Source organism: Larus michahellis, chromosome 6 (genome assembly GCF_964199755.1).
Source record: "Larus michahellis chromosome 6, bLarMic1.1, whole genome shotgun sequence".
Classification (NCBI taxonomy): Eukaryota; Metazoa; Chordata; class Aves; order Charadriiformes; family Laridae; genus Larus; species Larus michahellis.
In genome coordinates, this window is record NC_133901.1 from 20,314,748 (window position 1) to 20,333,799 (window position 19,052).

Consider the following 19,052-nt stretch of genomic DNA (forward strand, 5'->3'; position numbering starts at 1 on the left):
GTATTTAAAAGATGGAGGCTTTTGTGGACTTGCTGCAAGTGAAGTCTTGGAAAGTGAAAGTGATCTCCCTTTATGATTTTTGTGAGATAGTTGGATTAAAAGAGATGGAAAGCCTAGGTACAGGGTGTACATTACAGGCTTCCTTCCCCAACACAAAAATCTGTCAGGCTCTACTGTATTTAATATGTTGTTTTGGGGTTTGCTGCTAGCAAATCCATGGCAGCTTTGTGTGCCCTGGTGTTGACAAGGACAAACAAGTGAGCCGGCTTGGCTTGGGTAGGCAGTGGCATATGGTGTTGCGATCACTTCCCTGAGCAGGTCAGTTCCCGGACGGAAAACAGTTGGGATTAGATGTGAAACAGAAAGGTGCTAATTTAATGCAGTAGTTAAAATATTGATTTGAATTTGTAAGGCTTTTTATCTTGCAAGGGCAAGGGTGTAGGGAAGTGCCAGATGTCTGTGGATTGTGTTTGACTGAGGACATTAACATATTAAACAGTCTGCTCCTGTGCCTTTGCAGAGGCTATGGCTGGACTGTAGACCTGGTGGGTTTTCCTGCCTTTCGGGTGCGAGCCCTTTGAGAGAAAGGGAGATTACTGTATGTGACCCAGGTGCGCAGACACAGAGATGCTGCTGAGAAGTGCAGAAAGCAGCTCTGTTGAGAGGTGACAGAAAGATGCTCTTAGCGGTGAGCAGATGTACAGAATTTGTCGCGGCCCAGAAAGCCGCTGACTTGGTGTTCTGAAACCATGGGATCAACGCTTGTAAAGATGTAGGCAGAGCAAAGGTATGCTTTTAAGCCCTTTTATTTTTTGGGGGTTTTACTTATGTATTTTGTGAGTTTCTATTTCAGTAGCTGGATGTTCTAGTACATGACCTAATAAAAGCTGACTTGAGTTTCAAAAGCCATTCTGAATCTAAGGAGCCCTAAGGAAAAGAGGCAACGACATGCACTTGAAACTCTAGATGCTCCTATCATCTGGTCTTTTAAAGGGAGGAAAAAACCAGTTTATATAGGATGACAGAAGACAATTGTGCACACTTCCTCTTCGTATCCATTTGAGGAGCGAGAGCTTAGTAGCAAATGTTAGTGAATTCCTTAAAGAATAAGCACATGAAACACGCGTGTTTCAGCAGCAGAGAGCCCTTGTCAAAGATGCAAAGTGTTAGCGACACATTGCTGGATAACAGAAGAGGAGCAACTGTTGAACTATCTTGAACTGTACTGTGTGGAGCATATTTTTGTATCATTCTCAGCTGCTGTAAATGAAAAGATCACTGAAGCCAGAGGATTTGCAGCCCATGTTCTTGAGAAAATACTTTTTGTTGTGTTTTTTTCTGCTATGTAGAACACTTAGTGTAGTTGGCCTCTGTGTTTGTGTTCACATGTGAAATCTGCCAAGTGTCTTTTCTGCAGTCATGATATAATCACTGCTGCGCAGCTTCCCCACTCCAGTATTTGTGAGATCCAAAAAATATACAGGACAAAAGAAAAAAAAAAGGTAACCACCCACAGGCAAATTATGGCAGTGGCATTCAGTATATTGTGTCCTGCAGCTACCTTTTCATGTTGACCTTTATTTTGAGACAATACTATGAAAATGGGAAGAGTTGCCAACGGTTTCTGAAAACAGCTGATAAAAGCTGTTTTGAAAATCTGTTCTAGGACAATTCAGCTGGATTAGTTCATTTACCAGTTGCTGAGTTCTGTAGACAGAAGCAGGACAGAGCTTTAAAATCTTACGGTAGCGCTCATGAATCTTGTTAGGTAAGTAATAATGGCTGGATCCACCGTGTTTATAAAAAACATGCTTTCAGGCCATAAAAAACCCTACTTAGTCTTTGTATATTTAAGTCTTGTTTGGTAGCCTTCAGGACACTGATTTGATATGGTCGAAGTCATCTCCCAGCCTGATGAGACATGGCAGCTACGCAGATGCATCGATAGGAATGGCTTTCTTTATAGCTTCGTGGTGAAGCGTATGTAACACTTTTCATTTGTGAATCCTAATGAGCCTATGGTAGGCAAGGGACCAACATAACTGCTTCATCCTAAGCAGTGGTGGGCCTTTTTGTGCATCTTGTCACTAAATAACCCAGAGCATGAGCGATGTCTAACTCGAGTAATGTGTTTATAGAGCAGGGAATCTGTCTGCTTGTCTAGATACGTCTAGTAAGAACCTCCCACTGTTCCCTTCAAATCGACTGAGGAGCCAAGCAGTGAGGTAATTGGCAGGGAGCTGGTAAGGAAAAGCTTTATTAGGCATATATATTTAACTTAAAGGAGTGCATTTAGTTGATGGGAAATATAAATCTTTTCCATGGTAAACAATGTAGAGTTTCACTGTGGTAGGAAAATAGAATAAAATGCAGAGAGTAATTTTTCACTTTGGGAGGAGAAGTGGAAAACGACTGTCCTCTAGAACTTGAAAAGGCTCGGATTTGCAGTCAGCATTGCTGTGTTATTGCTGTCAAGCTGAAAATCCTGGAAGCTATTTAAGCAGTGCCATATGCCCTTCTGAATTGTCAACTGAAAAACAACTTGGGGGGGGAACGCCTCAAACTATAAAGCTCTTTTCAGAGCCATGTCTGGACTCAATAAATGCAAGCACCCATTGTATAATTTAATTTGTCTGATTAAATTCTCTCAAAAACATAACACTACAAGGCCTGCCATGTTGTGTTTTGGTACAAAAAAGATTTTCTTAACGTATTTATTTTCCTTGTGTAAGTCAGATTGGGACCCTGTAAAAAAATCATCAAAGCACACAGCTTAAAGCAGCTGGAAATAAGAGATTTGTTCTCAGAAAGCCTGGTGTGACTTGTTTAAAGCTGGTAGAGCTACCGCGCGTGGTGGGCATGTGTAGCTGTTCTACTCATTTTCGAACATGTACACACAGACAGGGCAATCTGGCCTTTTCCCCTGCGTCTGATAAGAAATAAGGCCCTGGGACAGTACCTGGGAACTGTGGCTCCGTGGGCAGAAGACTACTTTTGGTAATTGTCCTGAGATGAGGAAAATCTTTAAAGTTCCCAACTTGCAATCCAGCAAATAGGCAGACAAGTAGGTCTTGACCCACTCCTGGAAAGGTGTAGGGGATTTTGCTATTTCTGACCAAGCCTGTGAAAAACAGCTAAAAAAAGCATCCAATTTGCAGTAGTTCTTAATTGTCCGCATGGAAATTTGCATCTCCAGTGGAGAACTTTAGAGATCCGAAAACCAAGAAGGCTGAAAACTCAGCTAGCATTAGACTAAGAATTAGCTTTTGATTGCATTTCTTGCAATAAAATTACGTCAATATTGATTAGTAAAGTTAAGATGCATGGAATAAGTTGCAGTTACAATCATATTATGATTGTTCTGGGGAGAAAGAAGGGAACATGATGTGAAAGCTCATACTGGGGCATATCTATAGACCTCCATTTTGTTCAACTAAAATTTTGGTTTATCTTGTATTTAAGCTTGTGCATGGGAGGAGACCATTGTGAAGTCCTTAAGTTTTTTCCCTTGTAGCCTAATAGAAATGAGGTTTTCTTATAAACACACACATTAATAAAACAAACCCTTTAGAGCCCACACTCATTCCCCCTCAGTCAGATCTGACTTCCACTAGATTAACTGAGGTACATTCGCAACCTCCTGAGTTTCCTTTTTCTGTCAGTAAACCTGTGTTATACGGGATGCTTCTGAAAACTTATTTTTCCTACACTTTAAACAGAGAAACAACATTTTTATTTACTTAAATAGTTAAAAGTGGCTCAGACTTCTAGGGGGAAAGTTGCCCTGCAGTACAGAAAAGTTATTGCAAAAAAAAATAAAAAAAATCAAAGCTTAAGTAACTAGAAAAAAAAAGAAGGAAAATGGAAAACTTTAGGTAGCATTTCTTTAAATTTCGTATTTCCAGTAGATATGTCCGTCTCAGCTTCGTACAGGTGATTTTCCTCGGGTTACAAATAGTATCAGAGAGAATGTAGCAGGCAAACCAAAGAAAGCGGGGTTTTTTATTTTCACTGTGAGCTGAAATACAGGGAGTTGCTATAGCTGTTGGTCTTGTTAGTTGTATTGTCTGCTGCAATTTTTCCTCTAATGAGGTCTTTGACAGTGTTCAAAAGATAGCTGAACTGCCTCTACTTTAAAGTATTTATTGACAGCACATGTGGCTTGGACCGATGTTTTGTAGTGGTCAACTTGATGATAATTTGACGCGACAGTTGAGTATCGTTAGCACAGTAATAACGAATGCGCTCGCTCCAGTGGGTGATGCAGAATCGGGCGAGCTGCTGTCTGGGTTCTGCCATTCCCGGGTGCGAGCGGTGCTGCTTTAGTGAGACTCTGCCCAAGTTGGGACTGGGATTGACTGCTGCTAGTGTCTCGGGTAATTAAAATAAGAAGCAAGGCTTCAGGTGAAGTTTTGGGCAACAGTCATTACCTGTGTACCTTAATTTGAATGACACTGCTCCTCTTATAGACAAAATGTTATACCGGTGTATGAGGACTGTAAAACCTGTGTCACGCAGCATGTGTGACAGTGGGCTGAGCGTCCCCGCTGGGGGCTGCGCGTTTGCTGAAGGCAATGCTGATGTTCTCCCTTCTGCCATGAAAAAACAATATCCATCTATCCTAAATGTTAATTCAAATATCCCACGGGTATTTTTCCAGTTGGAGGAGAGCGGGTCCTCACATTGCCTGCCCTGCTCCCATCCCCACCACGTCTGGGGTTGAAGGCCGACAGGCTGAGCTCTCCGGGTGGAGGGAGGGCAGGGGGGGAACTGGTGCTTCAGGCTGTGTGGTGGCTGGGCCTGCAAGAGTGAAAGAAAAGGGGAGTCCCCTTCTTGTCTCTAGTAAATCACAAGTAATTTGGGAAGGAAATGGGACTGTAACTTCTGTGTTGTCACTTTGGAACAGAAGATGTAGTTTAAGGACCATGAGGAAATACAAACGTAGCACTAAAGATCAGAATTTTGAAAGCAGCACTTTTCTAATATTGACCCAGGTAATGCAGAAGTTTACCCTTCAGGGATCAAAATGGACTCCCCCCAACTTTGTGAATTTGATCAATTCCTCTTGGCAGGTCAATTTTTGCATGTAAGAATTCAAAATATGATGTTCTGTTCCACAAGTCTGCTGCAGCATTTCTCATTTTCTTCAAAACTAAATGATATTTTTGCTGTAGGAAGGGAGATGTTTATGTTTACTTGATGGGATCAATAGAACTATTCTAGTGGGCTTTAACTTCTGCTGTCAAAATATGCTGCCATGAAGGCTACTGTAGAAATCTGGGATTCTGCAGTATGAGCCGCATGTATTCAAGGCTGCCATCGCAAGCATTTTTGTGCTTTTGATTAGAAGCACTGGCTTGAAAAGAATGTTTATTCAATGATATCTGCTACCTTATAACTACTTTTCCTGAATATTTTTTTAAAGTCTGTCATAGAACATGAAGCATAGGGTGCTGGCAATGGGATTGTGCTGTAAGTCAACAGACTCCTTGAAAATTCTCTAAATTAGTCTGATCTCTCTTACAGAAGGAAGAACAGCAGCAGCAACCCAGAAACTGAATGTATGTCAAATAGGTTATGTGTCTGGGCACGTCTCGGTCTGGAACTCGCTGCTAGTGCTGAACATTTGCAAATTCTTGGAACCTCTGAGGAAGGGATCTGAGTCTCTCTTCACTGTTTGCTCCCATTTGACTGCTCAGTGAATACCGTGAGGTTGGAAATTCCTACCCGCTTCTGTACTGCCGATGATGAATCTGTACTTTGGGTCATCCATTTTCAGAGCCTTGCTTTCATAGCATTTTTAAGTGTACGAGAAGGGAAGTGCTTACCTCTGCTGCCCAGCTACAGCTGCAATCCGAAAGCTGTACCTGTGTGACCTCGAAAATCACACTATTGCTAGGTTGAACTATTGCGGAGAAATTACGCTCCAAGGAACCTTCTTTAACTTGTCAGGGATTTGTCACGGCAGAGAATTTTGTTGCTATTCTAGGTTGAATTTAGGCGTGTGTCCCCCAGGACCCTGCTCTTCTTCTTTCTGTTACCCACCTCCCTCAGAGCTCCTTTCACCCTTTTTTTTTTTTTTTTTTTTTTCTTTGGAGCAGTGCTCAGAGGAGTTAGCGGCAGTGTGGGAAGAAAACCTTGAAGCTTGGAGCCTGCTTTGCAGTGGAAGGGGCAGGAGCTGCATGGGGAGCTTTCTGTAGAGAATACATCTGGGCTTCAGGGCCTCCTGCTTCACTTGCTCCTCAACAGGCAAAAGACACAGAAGGGGAGAAATTGGAAGGGCAAATGGTGGGGGAAGCAGGGACGTGGTGAAAGAAGTAAGGGATAGAGACTGCAGCGGTACTGAGAACTGTCACTTCCTCATAAGTTCAGTGTGGACAGTTTAGTTCAGTACTGTTTATATATAGCTATATATATCTATCTAAAATTTGTCATCAGGTTCTGTAGGGCAGGTGGTTAGATTTAAAAGAAAAAATTACTGGAGGTTTTTTGTTTAACTGCACATGACTAATAAATTAAAAGACGAATTAATGTAAAAGTTTAGTATTTATATTTTATATGAATATAAAATCTGAAGCTTAGAAGCTTATGTTCACAGGTGTAGAAAGCCTTTTTAAAGATCTCCATGGTTGTTTTTCTTAATAGTACTTGATGGTTTGACTGGTGTGAGGCTAATGAGCCTTTTTTGTTTGTGTGATTATGCAGCATTGAAATACAGCACATTAGTGATTGTGGCATTGTGCGTTATGGATGAAGGCCCTCGCTGTTAATAGAGATCCTACCGCTGAGACTTGCAAAGCCTTTATTTAACTGTACAAAAGAATAAAATGAGGAAGGTGGATTGTGTGTCACACAGGCGTATTTGAACTTCATTGATGTCCAAATATGCATTTGTAATCCCACGTAGGGCTCTAAAAGTGATCTTAGGGATGTGCTCGTCAGGCGTCAGCCTGGGGTGGCCGGGGTCCAGCCTGGGGTGGCCGGGTGTCGGGGCTCCTGCCACGCTGTGCCTGGGCTGCCTTGCTTCCAAACTGGCAGCCTCTGCCTTCGCAGATGCACTACGAGCTCTTCAGCCCACCTGTGCCTTATCTTCTTTTTTCAGATTGTTTTTCTTGCTGCACAAATCTTCACCTCTCCCTCCCCCCCCCGCCCGCCCCCATCTCATTTGTTTTGAAGCATTCCTGCCTTTTTCTGGGTATTTTTCCCTATGCTTCTGCTTTTCTAGCATCCATTTTAACAGGGAGCGAGCAACTAGAAGAGAAGCCTATGTTCATCATCAGAATTTCAGAAGCCTGAGTGTTCTCCTCTGTGCTCGGCGCCTTGTTAGTGCCCTGCTAGGAGCAGAAAGTGTGTGTGTGGGGAAAGGTGGAAGAAGGATAAATAACTTTTTGTGCTCTCTGACATGCGCATTTGCTTTTCTTTACCAATTAGCATAAGGTTACCTACAGTGGGGTGGCTTGGATTTGGGGTTTTTTTTGCATTTCTGCTGTTTGGCTTCATTTCCACGTGACTGTTTTAAATAGTATGTTTGCTTGGGGCTGAAAGAACCTTCTGTTTTATAGAAGATGAAAACTTCAGGTCTCTGTTTAGTCAGAAAACTGAGACTAACATGGCTACTTGTGCTGCTGCTTCTCAGGCTGGTTGGAGCTACAAGGGAAAACAGAAATGGAAAATGGTTTTGTTGCCTGTCTTTCTGGTTTTAGGTAAATGTTAGTGATTTTTTTTCATGGATAAATCTTTTTCTTCTTGGTAAACGATGGTGATACATTTGTTTTTAAGCTGAAACTAGGACTCCAGGAGGGAGAGAAACTGGTAATGGAGAGATTTAGCGTTCAATTTGGCGTTTCTTCTACATGAACTGCACTTTGCTTTGTGTTTGGTTTTCTGCTGTGCTGAATTCTGTCAAATTCATGTCAGTTTTGTAACCCTAATTCATATCAGTCCGGCTCCCTGCTTGGGCTTCTGAGTACAATAGTTGATTTGATAAACTTGACATTCTTCCAGAGGGGATTAGTTGCTGCGTAGTAATTGTTACAATCATTATACGGAAAGCACTTCTGAATGATTGTGTCTCTCACTTAGAAACTACTTGTCTAATATTTGTCTTTTTGGGTATATTTTGTGGCATTCAGGAACTGGGGGTGGGTGGGTGGGTATGGAGGTCAGACGAATTAGCCTCTTGCTCTTTAACTAGGTCATATATAATGTTCACTGAGAATAAAACCGTATGTCACAATATTTCAGACGCTATTGGTTTTTTTCATAAAGACGTTTCTTAGTGAAACTTAGCTTCATTTTAAAAGTTGATCTTCAGGTTCTGTGGTTTGATTTTAAAATAAAAATTACTGGAGGTTTTTTGTTTAATTAAATTTAATATCAGAGTTTGGATTTTATTTCCTCATAATTTTTTCTACACGGTTTTTACCGTAATCATACCACAGTTTGGATCTGCAAAAATTCCTGAAGGAGTGATTCTGCAGCAGTATTTAGCTGTTCTACTATGTGACCAGTGCCCCTCTGGCCCTCGCAGGACTGGGTTTGCTGTTTGATCAGGTCTTGCTTTTGTCTGATACCAGCCCATGTGTTTAGGTTTACTTTGTGTTTCAAACAATTTTAAACTTGGTGGGACACCGAGCAGAGTTGCATTGAGGTATCTTTCATTTTATTGTTTCTGTAAGCCGCCGGCTTTTTTTCCTAGATGTAACTTTTTTTCAAAATTAATGTTTCAAAATAGTTTCTATGTAGCCTCTTTAATTTTGAAAATAAGGTTATGAATATTGGGAAATAAAATATATTTTCTTTCCCTTTTTGTTGTCAAACTACCTCTATAATACTACTTGTGTATTCTTTATAGTTTCAGTGTTGGCAAAGTTTCCCGTTAGATCACCAAATATGTTTCAGATATGTTTTATTAACTGCCGTGGCTGTGGGAAATGCAGATCAAAATCATCTGTTTCATTCCTGGTTTATATTGCTCTACTCCTGTCATAGTAAAACATGAGCTTTGAAAGGCACAGTACTGTAAAGATCCTGTTCAAAAACTCCCTTAATCAAAGATTTTAAGTACGACTATATGCACATTGTCAGACTTCTGTTTTGGGCAAGTGGGTGGTACTGTAAACTAATAGAACAAATCCTATAAAATAGTATTAAGCTATAAAAAGTCATGTGAAAACTATATAATAGAATTCTGATCTTACTATTTACAGCTGAAAGAGCAGAACAGAGTTTGGTAAAAAGATGAATTTCAGCTCCATATGAGGGTGTCTCTTTTTTTTTTTTTTTTTTTCCTTTTTTTCTTTCCTCCTGTGAGCTGTGTCAGTCCAACACTACTTGTAGGTTTCCTGGTTACTTATGGGACAGAAACTCCAGTTGGGAGACAAAGGTGGGATTGACACGGCAGAGGAGGACTACCCTAAGGAAATAACTTGGATACAGAGAGACCGTCTGCTCTTCAAAGAGCTTTAAATAACTGCTATGTGGCATAAGGGGTACCAAAATGGAGGCACAAATTGAGCCTTGTGTGCTATAGGGAACTGGAGAGGATGAGGTGTGCAAAGAAGGAGTCGGCAGCTCGGAGGCAGGATAAATGAAAACGGCAAGGGAGCATGACGCCCAAGTACTTGAAACGAAAAGGGAAGGGGAAAGGAGAAAACATCATAAATACCTGAGACGCTAACAATGTCCAGGGAATGGCAGAAGATAAGAAAAGACTTGAGAGACAATGAGACTTTAGCTGTCAGTGTGGAAAATACCTCTGCCATTGTTTGGCCCAGGCAGCAGCACAAAGAGGGGCTGCATTATTTGGGCTCCTCATCCCAAAGCACCGAAACCCCAGGATTCTTCCAGCTCGTGTGGAGCTGTAAGAAGGGGAGAGGAGGACCAGCTGTGCTGGGTGGGCTGCTCAGGGTCAGCGTGCTGCAAAGGCTGAGCAAACAAGGCAGCTTTCCAACTAGAATTCAGCTGTACTTGGTCTTGTTTTCCCCTTTTTCTGAAGCACTTGCTATTTTTGTGGGTACACATTTTGTGGAAATTTCCAGTGGGTGGCCTAGACTGGTGCCCAGATAATATGCTTTTTTTTTTTCTATTTAACGTAGTTAAATGGAAGACACAGGTATTTACATAGGTAGTTTTAGTTGTTGGTTTTTTTATTTTTTTTCTCCCCAATATGTGTTATTTCAGATATGCTCAAAGTAAATACTAGTCCTTATGACAGTGCTTACTTAGGTGACTGGGGTTTTTTACCTTCTTGATAATTTTCTTTTTCAAACCTACAAAAATTTGAATCATTTAAGTCGAATCATAGAATGGTTTGTATTAGGAGGCACCTTTTAAAAATAATCTAGTCCCAATTTCCCTGCCATGGGCAAGGACATTTTTCACTAGATCAGGGTGCTTAAATATGTTCAGAAATCCAGACAATGTGGTTCTGCCCCAGGTGGGTTCAAAGTCAGAAGCTCCTTTAGCCCAGTCCCAATCTGAGCTACTTGGATGTGGACAGGGTGATAGTCTAGTGGGGACATACTGTGTCTCCCCTTCTTCCCTGGTATAAGCCAAGCTTATTCACTATATGATAACTGCAATATTTACCAACTATTACTAACTAATTAATAAATGTAGTTAGCAGCAGCATTTAGAGTAGGATAGTTTTTAGTAAACTTTTTTTAAATTAATGACATGAACTATTGTTATTCCTAATCTCTGAGTCTATTTCCAGTCCACAAAATAGTTTTATGTTGCACCCGTAACTGCTGTGTTGACTTAAGAGTCTCTTTTAAGCGTGTTCGGTCAGTGGCCTTTTAAACTTCAAACATGTAATCTGATAATCCCGTGGGTGCTATTTTTAATATTAATTTTTATTTTTAATATTTTAAATAAAGTAGATTTTTCTCTTTAAGATTTAGTGCTTTTCTTTATTCTTAAATTTATTTTCCAGTGTTAAGTATTTATTCAACGAGTTTGATTAGAAATGAAGCTTGCTATCTGCAAACAAAATATTTGGCCTCATGATTCATAGGCGCTTGATCTTAGTAAGATAACGTATGCATCTGTTGACTGCTGTAGTTAATAGCCTCAGTGCAAAAATGTGATCTGTTCAGGGTTTTTTTTTTTTTGTAGTTAAAACTGCCTTAGGTAAATAATTAGGTTCCTTATTTTGCTTTTAAATCTCCCAACTAAATTTTAGCACCAGAGTTCGTAGCTGTTGCTATTGGGATATGGTTTCCCCTATCTTCTGAAACAGTCATGGGTCAACGCTGAATTGAGTTACTGTACCTCCAGGAGTACTTGAGGCAGTTCTGTAGTTTTTTATGAAATTAGGTGAGCAGTAGCAACATTGTGCATTGTTCTAAAGAAATGTGTTAACAGAAAGCTGAAAGTTGTTGCTCCTGACCTTTTCTGCGTAGGAAACTTGACCAATATAACATAACTGCTGTAATTTCCCATTTATACTCTTTAGGCAAGTACTGTCTTGTAATGCTCTTTATTGGCAGCAACTGTTGTAAATACATTCTTAGGTTTGGGAGTTGTACCCCAAACATAAATTTGCTGCAAGCCCCCTTCAAGCCAGAGTTACCAACCTCTGATAGATACTGCCAAGGCTCTGTGTTACTGCCAGAGGTCCTTGGTCAGTGGTTTGCAATGTCTCATGGTAACGTGAGTTTTAGCATGGAAGGAGCTACAAAATGAACCTGAAAAATAAATGCTGGAATGGCAGCTGAGCTCTGCAGTTTAAGTGGCCAAAGTCAAAATTACAGTTAATACTCTCACCAAGCACAGTCCTGTGGGCAGTTGTATGCAAAATCTGAAACAGCTTAAGGAGAAGTTTCAAGTTGCTGCCCTTGGCGGGTATTAGCCATGTCAACAGCGCTAGCAAGGGTATGGAAAATGCTTTAATTCTGGTTTTGGCAGGCAAAGAGAAACCACATAAAAATATTTAAAGTAGTGTATTGTAGTGTAAGAATGAAGAGTCTGTCTTACATTAACGGCTTTGTGCTCTTAAAACCTTAGTGTGTTTCACTTCAGTTTGCTGTCTGCATTGGTTTTCTTTGTCTGCACGACTCTATTGTGGAACAAATTCACTTTTAAAATTAGGTTTGGGAGTCAAGATGTAACTTAGGAACTGACCGAGAAGAATTAATAAAATTCTGCTTCAAAATTTGTTCTCTCATTTTTTCTTTCTTTCTTCTCTTTTCTCCTCTCATCACAGAAGACTCATAGAGGTAAAAATACAAGCACTTTTCCTCCTCATTTTCACCTCTAAATCTGCCCCATTCAAATACCAGAAGGTGGTAAGAGGGGAAAAAAAGAAAGTGGGCATTGGTTATGACAAGTGTAGTCTTGTAAGGCTCATAAATTAACTCATGCTTTCACATCAAGACAAGTTAAAAAGACATCAATACATCCCTGGCCTTAAATTCAGATATGCTTCAGCATGCTTCTGTGTGTTGGAAGACTAGTGGTGGTATTCCTGCTGATTTCCCTGCTGTGTGTAACCATTAATTGCATTTCTTTGTGCTTAACATTTTTTGTGGTAGTCTCAGTTACATTTTGTGTACGTTTCCTTTAGGTGAGTCAGACTATTTAAGGCTGGCAAGGCAGCCACATAAGGGCAGGGATTAGGAAAATGATGAACAATCCAGCCCCTTCAATCTTGATACTTTGTTTTCCCGATGGTTTGTAGTACCATCATGACCATGCTGTGTCTTTTGTTGATGTCCTTCAGTGTCAGTTTTTAAGTAAAATGATGAGAGACAGGAGCCTGTTATGGCCCTTTTCTTCCTATTCATGCTCGTAGAGCTTCGTGAGAGATTGACAGAAAAAGCAGCTTCAAGAGGAGTGCAAAAGGCAGAGTAGTTCTCCATCCAGATGGGTTTCTGCAGTCTTAGCTGGGCATTGACTTTACTAAAGAGCTCTCTGGGCTTGCCTTCTTGACTATGTAAATCATGAAAAATTCAGAACAAAGATCTAAACTGTAGAGTGGCATCCTTTCATGGGAACCATAGACTTTGTGCATAATTACTTTTAAAAAAAAAAAAAAGTCATCATAGTCCCATATGTCCTTAAACCCTCCTAAATGTATATGCTCTATGTTTTGTGTCTTTCAGTGCATTTAATCCCAGTAAACCCCATCAGGGAAGATGGTCTGAATCCTAAAAGCCGAAAGAGAATAATGCCTGATTTGCTGACTGAGCCTCCTGCAATAGATCCTGTTTATGAAGCTCATATTTACTGCAATATTCCCACCATTGCTGAACGCAGCATGGAAGGTAAGCTTCATGAATGCAAACGACAGTTTAGTTGCTTGCTTCTACGTGCTGTCATTGGAAACGCTAACTTTGTGCATTGTCAGTTCTTTGGTGCCTGGAGAAGGTACAGCAAATGCCAGCTGGCTGCTGAATTACATTAAATCATTCAAAATATGCTGTTCTTTCCTTCCCTTTTCACCTTTCTGTCTTGATTTTTGGAAATGATTCTGCTTCTAGTCAATGGTCAACTGGAGGCCTAAAAGGCGAAAGGTGTGGGAATGATATAGTTATTTAATATTTAAATTATAATGCTTATTCTAAGTGAGCTGCATTACAAATTACATTATTAACATCTGAAAAACAGTTGAGTTGGAATTCTGAAAAAAACCCCAACCCAACCGCAAGTAAATAATTTTGGAACTCCAAACCATTAGACATAGTCAGCTAGAAGACATGTTTGTATTCTTCACCCTATAGTGGCTGCAGCAGCAGGTTAGCCTGAATGAATTCCCTCACTAGCATTTCCCACTAATGTGTATAAAATAAATCACAAACTAGTATATCAAAAAACTCCAAATTAGGCATGTTGCAAAATCTGTCGTTATGGTAGGGGTCCAGAAGAGGGGCATCGTAAGCGTAAAGTAGCCTTACCAAGCTGGCAGAGAGCAGTGCTTGAATAATGACTTGTATGGTTGTTGGACATTAAAGGTACTATGAAGCACGTGCTCAGAACCTGAGTCTTGAATAAGTTGTCTTGCAATTTAAAGTGAAATCTTTCTTGGGATAGTAAGCTATAATTTCTTATGGAGGTTTTCTTTCATTGCAACACCAAAGCTATCAAGCCAATTATATCTGCTTTTTTTTTTCCAAAAGAAAAAAGTGTGCAAGGGAAACATTTAGGCTTAACTTTCTACATTATTTTTTTTTTCTCCTCCACCCCTCCTCTTCTCTTTAGGTCATGCACCTCATTATTTTAAGCTGGTGTCAGTTCAAGTGTTGATTCGACATGGAGATAGGTATCCACTATACGCCATTCCCAAGACAAAGAGACCTGACATTGACTGTATGTTGCTGCCTAGCAGGTAAAATTCTCAGCTTTTATCATTACCAAGCCTGTGTTTTGCTTGATAATTATTTTGTTCCTCTTCAGGAAACAATTTGTGTGGCTTGAAGTACGTTGTGACTTCTGATGTTTGTGTGTTGTGGTGGATTAAAAGAAAACCAACAACGCTGTATCATTGGTGTACAATATTTCCTTTGAAACAGGACCTATTACTCGCTACCAGTTCAGACCAGAAGAAATTCTTGGTATTTCTGCAAAAATAGCAAAAGCTATTTAGTTGAATATTTAGGTTACCATTCCTCTTAGATAAGCTTCTCCACACTTTGAAAATGTAAGTGCAGTGTTTGAGAGTGTCTCTTCCATTTCAGCTAATCACGCTTCCTTTTGGGTGAATACAAAAAGATCTCAGTTGGTCACTGCTGTAGGAAAATTATTGTTTGATGTTATTATTTTTGATTTTTCAGAAAAAGAGGTTATCAGAGTTTCCTTAAATTAATTATTTGTATCAAAGCACTTTTAAGGGGGGGGGGAAGGGGTTTTTACATTTAAGTATTAAAATACAAGTAAAACAGAAAGTGCACTGTTTGCTACTTGAAAACTACCCTTTTCCTGTAGTTACCACTTGCTGTTTAGAACTGTCACAGGTAAGTTATTTATGTCTGACTGCCATTAAAACTTCATTTACCTTTCTGTTTCAGTATAGCGTACTTCTGTCTAATGTCACGTCTTTGCCGCTTACTGATGCTTGTCTTCATACCTGAACCAGTTTGAGCTGTAGATGTAGTCTGAATTGCTTCTCTTCCTTGTGGAAGAACCTTTGTGTTTACAGTTTGCTCATTGATAAAGATAAATTATAGTGTAGAAATAATATAGTGTAGTGATGATGTGAATTGCCAACCTTTGTCCTAGGTTTCTTGATTACATATTTTTTTTTCTCCTTTTAAGTAGGATCTGTGGTATTACTTTTTTTTTTTTTTCAAACAGAGGACCTTCCAGTGAACCTACTGAATACTTAGTTGTTCTTGAGATTTTTCTTTTAATTCTATCAGATGTGTTAGCAAAACCTCTAAGCAAATGTACAGCTTTATACTGCTGCCCACTCAACAGTGTCAGGTGTGAAGATTTCAGTGAGTTGGGGCTGCTTTGTGCACCTGGGAAAAGAGGCATAGTGGGTCTCCTCATCTACTGGTACACAAAACAGCGTAGATGTACCATAAACACCTTTTTCCAGAATAGCATGGAATCTGTCTTCAAAGAGATGAGGTTCATGCTTTTCTGGTGTAGAATTATTCAGAAGGAGCTTTACTCTGTTGCGCTGGAAGTGTTAATGGCACAGTGAAAGTGCGTTCCTGACTTAGATATATCAAATGCGTGTTTCTTGTTTTGATAGATTCATGGGCCGTGTTCATTAAAATTTTAGTAGCTTACCGTCATCAACAGCATTTCTGATTTTATCTTTTCTTCTGAAATACTCTGTCCTTTCAGCTTTTCCTCTGGGCTTTTAACAAAAGAATCTCTCTGAAGGAGGAGATGGATTACGGTACACCCTTCGGTTTGTGACTAGCTAGTCTGCGGCAATTCCATTTAGAAAAGTGAACCAATTTTCATATATGGTCCTGTGTCAATTTCTGGCTCAAGTATATTAAAACCCAAATGCAGTAGTAATATAGTGCAGTAGCAATGCTGTTAAAATATGCTGAAGTGATATGAAGGAATACCTGAAACTAATTATTAAGTGTAGCTTCATCTCAAACTTGTAAAGGTGATGGGAAGCTTGATTAAAGAGGTTTACTAACTAGATGCATAAAGTGGTGGACAAAAAGGCTGGCAGAAAATGATCAGCAAATTGGATCTTTTTCTGAAGAAAGCTAAAATATGTTCATAGACTCACAGAATGGTTTGGGTTGGAAGGGACCTTAAAGATTATCTAGTTCCACCCCCCTGCCATGGGCAGGGACACCTCCCACTAGACCAGGCTGCTCAAAGCCCCATCCAACCTGGCCTGGAACACCTCCAGGGATGGGGCATCCACAGCTTCTCTGGGCAGCCTGTTCCAGTGCCTCACCACCCTCACAGTAAAGAATTTCTTCCTAATATCCAATCTAAATCTCCCCTCTTCCAGTTGAAAACCGATACCCCTCGTCCTATCACTACGCTCCCTGATAAAGAGTCCCTCCCCATCTTTCCTGTAGGCCCCCTTCAGGTACTGGAAGGGGCTATAAGGTCTCCCTGGAGCCTTCTCTTCTCCAGGCTGAACAACCCCAGCTCTCTCAGCCTGTCCTCATAGCAGAGGTACTCCAGCCCTCTGATCATTTTTGTGGCCCTCTTCTGGACTTGCTCCAACAGGTCCGTGTCATACCTAATTGCTATGGACATGAATCTGTTTTTCCCGTGCTGTGGGCCCTACAGCTGGACACAGCACTCCAGATGGGGTCTCATGAGAGCAGAGTAGAAGGGCAGAATCACTTCCCTTGCCCTGCTGGCCACGCTTCTTTTGATGCAGCCCAGGATGCGGTTGGCTTTCTGGGCTGCAAGTGCACATTGCTGGCTCATGTCCAGCTTCTCATCCACCCACAGCTCCAAGTCCTTCTCCTCAGGGCTGCTCTCCATCAATTCTCCGCCCAGCCTGTATTTGTGCTTGGGATTGCCATGACCCAGGTGCAGAAACCCAGGTTTCTTGCACTTGGCCTTGTTGAGCTTCATTAGGTTCACATGGGCCCACCTCTCAAGCCTGTCCAGGTCCCTCTGGATGGCATCCCTTCTCTCCAGCGTGTCAACAACTCCATACAGCTTGGGGTCATCAGCAAACTTGCTGAGGGTGCACTTAATCCCACTGTCCTTATTGCCAACAAAGATGTTAAACAGCGCTGGTCCTGGTACCGACCCCTGAGGAACGGCATTCATAACTGGTGGTCACGACTTGGACATCGAGCCGTTGACAGCAACTATTTGAGTGCGACCATCCAGCCAATGTTGCTTTTCTTTTCAGATGTCTGACTGCATAAAAGAAATTGCTGTTGTTATTTATTAGTAGATGTCCTGAAATTTGCAAGGCTTGTAATGGTGTCGTCAGTTGCAGTCAGTGTTGTAATGCTATTCTGGCATGAGATATTGAAAAGTAACTGTTATTGCTGAATCGAGCTGCTGCTCTGGTGGTTGGGGTAACCCTATGAAAGTTTGAAACCATCATCAGTTTTAGCCCATCTGTGTGCCTGTCTGTTTGTAGGAAACAGACTTGGGAGCTCCTAAGTTATATTTGGGCTACTTACCTATCTGCCTACATTTTGTATGAAGATGTAAATAGAGGAAAAATTACAATTTTTTTTTTCCTCTAAACAGAAGAAAAATGCAATATTCCACATATATATATTTTGTCTAGAATATATACAGGTATACATACAGAAATGTATGTATACATTTTTAAAAGTAAAATGGGAAGCACAATAGACACAAGCAGTCTGGCTTTTACAGTGAACACGGCATTGAATTTAGCAGATTCAAATAGATTCAAACTGGTTTTAGAGTGTATATATGTACTTACATTTTTCTTAGCTGCTTAAGTACAAGTATCAAATCAGATAGAGCAAAACCAAATCCTCCTTTTTTTGAAAGGAGACTCTCTTTTGGAATGCCTGTCTATGAACACCACTCAAAACAAGGTTTATAAGCAATAGTGGTCTGAGACCTTTTAAAAAAAACCCCAGCTTTCCTCTGCTGTAATGTTGGCTGCTTCTTTTCTTTATTCATACTTCAGCTTCCACCAAAATGCATGTTTTGTCAAGAAACGATCCTAAGATCCTCCAAGAGAAGTCTGAATTCTTTGAGAGGTGCTCAACCCCAACAGTGCTCTTTAGGTGTTGCAACCCAGCTGGCTTCCTGAAATTAGATACGCAGCCCTGAGATTGCAGACAGGAGAGAAAACTCCACGTATCTCTGCCATAGAGTTGAGCGGGCAATTAATTTCTCTAACAAGATGAAAAATGAATCATTTGCTAATAGCTGTGATAACATTTTTAATGACCTGCCTTTAAGGGGTGAGATTATTTTCAGCATGAAATACTAAGTAAAGAAATACAATCCATATTCTTTTTGGATTTCTTAAAGGCTCTGTTCTTCCGATCTTGTCCAATATCTGTCACGTTAGAGTGTATGTGAGAGAACTTTATGCAAAGATGTTAATTGCAAGGGACAAAGTTGGATGAATAGCTGTATTTCTCAGTACAGTGCCAGATGAGACCTCAGTTTTGTATTTGTCAGAGAAGCTTTTATAGCTATTTCCACTTCAGTTTCAGGCAAGGAATACCAGATGGAAGGTCCTGGAGTCAGGAAAACTACCCATAAAAGGCCAGCAAGTAGTGCAGCTTTTGGCACTGCCACCAGAATGACCAAGTCGAGCAGTTAAGAGGGGATAGTGTCAGGGTGTGAGGACGCCAGCAGTGTATCTGCCCTTGGCTGTTACTGATTTTTGAAGCATTGGAACATCAATGTATAGATGATACATCCATTCACAGCCACTAAAAGTGAGTGGACTACCAAAAAGGCCTTGTCTGCTTGAGAACTACGTTTACGAAAAATAGAATTTCCTGGGCCAACTTTGAAGGGGCAGCAGAAAGATTAGAGGAGCTGGCTCCCTTCCGTTTTGTCCAGATGTGTTAAAGCTGACCCTTCTGAATAGAGCTAGAATTGTTATGTTTCTACCATTGTTTTGAATGGAAGACTTATTACTTTAACATCAGGAAGCT

At 40.6% G+C, this 19,052-nt stretch overlaps 1 protein-coding gene across 4 annotated transcripts in view; it reads left to right on the top strand.

Annotated features, from left to right (window-relative positions):
* Nucleotides 1-19,052, top strand: part of PXYLP1 (2-phosphoxylose phosphatase 1) — a 115,321-nt gene that overhangs the window by 85,316 nt on the left and 10,953 nt on the right. For all 4 annotated transcript variants that reach the window (XM_074591870.1, XM_074591872.1, XM_074591871.1 and 1 more), the window contains 2 exons: nt 13,107-13,268; nt 14,203-14,329. In XM_074591870.1, the coding sequence (XP_074447971.1) occupies nt 13,107-13,268; nt 14,203-14,329 (289 nt within the window). The remainder of the gene's footprint in view (nt 1-13,106; nt 13,269-14,202; nt 14,330-19,052) is intronic.